Below are 5,257 nucleotides of genomic sequence, written 5' to 3' on the forward strand. Positions count from 1 at the left end.
TGAGCAACAAGTACATAACATTAAAGCCTAGCAAAGGCGAAAAATTGATGTTTAACAAATTTTCACACCTTTGAAAGCAATGACCTACCAATATTTTGGTTTCATTTTCTTGGCCGTTTTTCTTCAGAGTGTCACAGTAAGTAAATGATGACTAGCTATGATGATCTATCAAATATCAACTAACAAAGAAGCTAGATGTATAATATGGGAGGGCTTTAGCTTTAGGCTTTGCATTCAAGAACAGCAATGACAGTTAAACATAAAACATCAAAATGGGTAGCTGTTTCTTTCATTGTAACCCCATTTAATGCAATTTTGATCTTTGTTCAAATATGGGGGGTCCTATTGTGTTGGTTGGAACCACATTATTATTCTTGACTCTTTTACTTACCAACTGTACCCAAAACATGATTATCTGAATTATATTATCACAAAAATTGGTATTTTTTTCAACAGTTGTTTTTCTTCAGTATCATTGTTCTGCCGCGCAAGTAAGTAGAAATGGTTTTGCTTACAATTGAAGTCTATCATTTTTCCATGCATAATTTTGCAATGTCTGTTTTGAATCATTTTGCAGGAAGTTAAGAAATGGGTAGCAGAGAAATCAAATCACCTGAAAGTTTACAAGAGACACCAGCTACTAGTTCAAGCCATCAGAGAAAGAAGCTGAGTGTGTATTTTATTGAGTCTGATAATAGAAGAATGGCTCTTGGCCGTGGCTATACTGGAGGAACTACCCCTGTTAATGTCCATGGGAAGCCTATAGCTGATCTTTCAAAGACTGGAGGCTGGATTGCTGCTTTATTCATTTTCGGTAAAATTTATTTCAAATGCATTGTTTGCTTGAACCTGCACAGATGATACATGTACTGCGCAGCGAATTTGATATTGTCTTAATTATGCAGGGAATGAAATGGCAGAGAGAATGGCTTATTTTGGTCTTTCTGTGAATATGGTGACCTTTATGTTCTATGTTATGCATAAATCTTTTGCTGATTCATCCAATGCTGTTAACAATTTTCTTGGAATATCACAAGCATCTTCCGTTCTCGGTGGTTTTCTAGCTGATGCTTATCTTGGTCGATATTGGACAATTGCCATTTTCACCACTATCTATCTTGCAGTATGGATTTTTTTTTTAAATTTCAAAAAGAATTTCATTGACTATAGCTAATATTGAATGATGATGATCACGTAGTGCTTGTTTTTTTTTTCTGTTGCCTTAATTTCTCGGAGGGCTTGACAGGAATAACTTTATGTGCAACAATGAAAGTTTTCATGCCAAACCAAGATAATTGTGATCGGATATCCCAGCTTCTAGGAAGCTGCGAGCCAGCTAAATCATGGCAGATGCTTTACCTATATACAGTTCTTTATATAACTGGATTTGGAGCTGCCGGTATAAGGCCTTGTGTCTCTTCGTTTGGGGCTGATCAGTTTGATGAAAGGAGTAAAGATTACAAGACTCATCTGGATAGATTTTTCAACTTTTTCTATCTTTCTGTCACTGTTGGAGCCATTGTGGCGTTTACTTTGGTGGTCTACATTCAAATGGAACATGGATGGGGATCTGCTTTTGGTGCTTTGGCCATAGCCATGGGGATATCAAACATGTTGTTTTTCATTGGCACTCCTTTGTACAGGCATAGGTTGCCAGGAGGCAGCCCCTTAACAAGGGTTGCCCAGGTTCTCGTTGCTGCCTTTCGGAAGAGACATGCTGCTTTCTCTAGCAGTGAGTTAATCGGCCTATATGAGGTACCCGGTAAACATTCTGCTATAAAGGGTAGTGGAAAGATTGCTCACACTGATGATTTCAGGTATCACGAGCTCTCATTCTTTCATTTTATTGAAATTAGTTTAATTTCAATATAACATTATAGCCTTTGTGAGCCTGCAGATGTTTGGACAAGGCAGCTCTGGAATTGAAGGAAGATGTTATTAATCCAAGTCCCTGGAAACTTTGCACTGTAACTCAAGTTGAGGAAGTTAAAACACTTGTCAGGCTAGTACCAATACCAGCTTGCACAATCATGCTCAATGTAATCTTAACAGAGTTCCTAACTCTCTCAGTGCAGCAGGCATACACAATGAACACCCACATGGGTAAACTGAAACTTCCAGTGACATGTATGCCTGTATTTCCAGGTCTCAGCATATTTCTTATACTGTCTCTTTATTACTCCACATTTGTTCCTCTATGTCGCCGCATTACAGGTCATCCTCGTGGGGCTTCTCAGCTTCAGAGAGTCGGCATCGGCTTGGCAGTTTCAATCTTATCAGTAATATGGGCAGGTATTTTTGAGAGATATCGCAGAAATTATGCGATAAGTCATGGATATGAATTTAGTTTTTTAACTGCAATGCCAGACCTAAGTGCATACTGGCTCTTGATTCAGTATTGTCTGATTGGCATTGCTGAAGTATTTTGCATAGTAGGCTTACTTGAATTTCTCTACGAGGAAGCCCCGGATGCAATGAAGAGTATAGGGTCTGCTTATGCAGCTTTAGCGGGGGGTTTAGGTTGCTTTGCTGCTTCTATATTGAACAGCATCATCAAGTCTGTAACAGGAAATCCTAAGAAAGGGCAACCAAATTGGTTAGCTCAGAATATAAATACTGGTAGGTTTGATTATTTGTATTGGCTGCTTGCCGTTTTGAGTGTCATCAATTTCTGTGCTTTCTTGTATTCTGCATATAGATACAAGTACAGGTCTGAGCAGAAGCATGGCAATGACTATGAGGTGATGGAGAACAAGCTCTACGACAGCCCCATCTAAGGAATTGGAAGCTAGCTAATAATGCCATAATCTCAATTTTAATCTTTTTCCAATTATGTGAATCTACTTTGAGCCTTGAAATTTTAAGCAAAAAGCAAAGCTGTAAAACTCAGAACCACACAGTTGGTATATCAGTTGTTATCTTTTTAGTTTTGATTATGGGCCAGTTTTATGTTCTCTTTTCTATACAACTATGTAAAACTTCGCTCACAGGGCATTTAATCAAGTAATTTTCAAACAATTTTTTAACTAGTCACCAAAATTTGACTTCTGAGAAATATGAGCTAAAAAATCAACTTAGACTGACTCACTTCCCAGACCTCTGAACAAATACCATCTAAAACTAAAGCCTCAATCATGGGTATGGCTATCCTTAGATCTGTGCACTACTTATTATCTTCTTCAACTACCATGGCCTCATGCTCTGCGCGTGCTACAAATACACTTGGTGCTCCTGTCTCTCTCTTGTTTATATTTTCAACCGCATAATCTTTGAAAATTTAGTCCTAGTAGAATAATTATCCTCATAGCAATTGGTAGCCACCATTTTTCTTTCAAAGAAGGTGCATTTCCTACTGCAAAATTGGCTACATCGATGCATTTCCGACATTTTTAACTGGTTGCTGAATAAATTATAAATCAGATAAGATGATCGGTGAAAAACAAATAATTGATAAGATCTTAATAAATGTTAGCTGACATGAACAGATAATCATGGGCCAGACTCCAGAGAATACAATTAGTCAAACATTCAATCAATCTGATAATTTATTGAAATGGGCCAATGCTATTGCTAACTCGGTGAAATCAGTAATTGTTGAAGGCGAAAGCTATAATGCCGGGCCTCAATAATTGAGCCGTTATCGGTTACAGATTGACAGGAAAAAAAAAAAATGGTCAACTTGTTAAATCGGTTGTCCATTTTTTTCTCTCTCACTTTGCCCTTTTTTTTTTCCTCCCTCAAATCCTTTCCTCTCTCACGTCTTTCACCATCTCGCTCTCAAATCACTGATTTCTGTGCAAGATTTTTGTACTAAGCACATAAAATCGGAAGCTACCATCCCGAACACTGCAAACAACGAGCCCAATCCATCACAAGGTTGCTGTCATCCAGAGCAGTTGAACACATCTGACTTCGTTGTCTTTCATTTTCGAGTTAAAGATATGGTAAAGATGTAATCTTCACTCTTGTGCTGCTTGTGGTGACTATTGAAAATGCTATAACAATTCGGGGTTTATGCTTTGGATTAAATTGTTTGGGCTATGTGAAATAATTAGGGATTTATAAATTTTGAGTGGAAAAATGTTGTTTAGATGATGAAAAATTGTTGTTGAAGAGATGATTATGGTTTGGAAGCATGAAATTGGGAAGAAAAGCTTGAGAAAATGGAATCCCAATCGGGCCGTAATGATACTTTCTATTTGTCTCCCCAATTTATCTACACCTACTATGATGCTAGAGTCCAGATTATAATTCAGTGTTTACCAACAAGTTCGAAAATCAGCTAGCATTGGGTTGTTTTATCTTAACCAAAGTCTTCAATTCGAAATTTAAAAATACAGTTGTATTAAATATTTATTGAGAGAATTTTACCGCTCTAGTAGTCTTCCTAGTGATCCTATCCGACTCGAATCTAAATTAGTCAGACCTAATGTAGTATTTTGGATTTAGTATTTCATTTTACAAATTTTTGTGATGTAATTTCAAATAAGTGAACATAGGTTTCTAATAAGATTTTTTTTAATATTTTTTTTCTCCCTATTTATTACTCTTGTGTCTGGCTGTGTGAATGCTTAGAGTTTAATTTGCAATTTTGGGTTTGTTTCTGGCAAATTTATGTTGTAATGATATTGAAATAATATGAGTTTGTTAACAATATTGGAGCTTTCTAATGCTCAGTTTTTTTTAAAAAAAATTGGATTTTATTTTTTATGTCTATTTTCTAACTTTTATTTATACTAGGGATCGTAATTTATGTTATCCATCTTGTTAATGTCGTGTCAAATTTAAGCAAATATAAATACGATTCGATTACTAATTGGGTTAACCTATTTAACACAATTAATAAAAAATTTAAAATTATTAAAACTATAAAAAGTCATATCAATACATTTATTAATCATGCAATTTATACCAACATGAATTCAAAAAAGTTGTGTCATTTCCACATCGTATAGTCATGTCATGATCTACACTGTCACCTCTAATCTAAAGATTTTACTATGTTACAACTTATGTTATTTACACACCCAATGAAAAAATCACACGTGTCCTGAGGAGAGAGAAAATCATACAAGTGCAAGTAATATTCATTGTTGAAGCTGGATTTGTAAGTTACAGAATCCGTTACATAGCCAACTCCTTAATCTACAACTATTTTAATGTCGTTGGCATCTCTATTTGTAATAATTTGTTGCAGTAATGTTGATTTAATTCGTGATTTTAAGGAATTTTGGTATTTTACCAGTTGGTTGGTGTC

General features: G+C 35.7%; 1 protein-coding gene across 2 annotated transcripts; it reads left to right on the forward strand.

Annotated features, from left to right (window-relative positions):
• The first annotated feature begins 323 nt into the window (after positions 1 to 323).
• LOC102623482 (protein NRT1/ PTR FAMILY 6.1) lies at positions 324 to 2,936 on the forward strand. Of its 2 annotated transcripts, XM_025102315.2 has the most exons (6): positions 324 to 491; positions 578 to 814; positions 906 to 1,123; positions 1,237 to 1,817; positions 1,898 to 2,619; positions 2,699 to 2,936. In XM_025102315.2, exons 2-6 carry the CDS (start codon positions 589 to 591, stop codon positions 2,743 to 2,745), a joined length of 1,794 nt encoding a protein of 597 aa, XP_024958083.2. In that variant the 5' UTR covers positions 324 to 491; positions 578 to 588; the 3' UTR covers positions 2,746 to 2,936. The 2 variants fall into 2 exon arrangements, with proteins under 2 accessions (XP_024958083.2, XP_006487564.2); XM_006487501.4 differs by having other exon boundaries at positions 1,898 to 2,936.
• Positions 2,937 to 5,257: the final 2,321 nt, after the last annotated feature.

The sequence above is a fragment of the Citrus sinensis genome, chromosome 8 (genome assembly GCF_022201045.2).
Source record: "Citrus sinensis cultivar Valencia sweet orange chromosome 8, DVS_A1.0, whole genome shotgun sequence".
In the NCBI taxonomy this organism is placed as follows: Eukaryota; Viridiplantae; Streptophyta; class Magnoliopsida; order Sapindales; family Rutaceae; genus Citrus; species Citrus sinensis.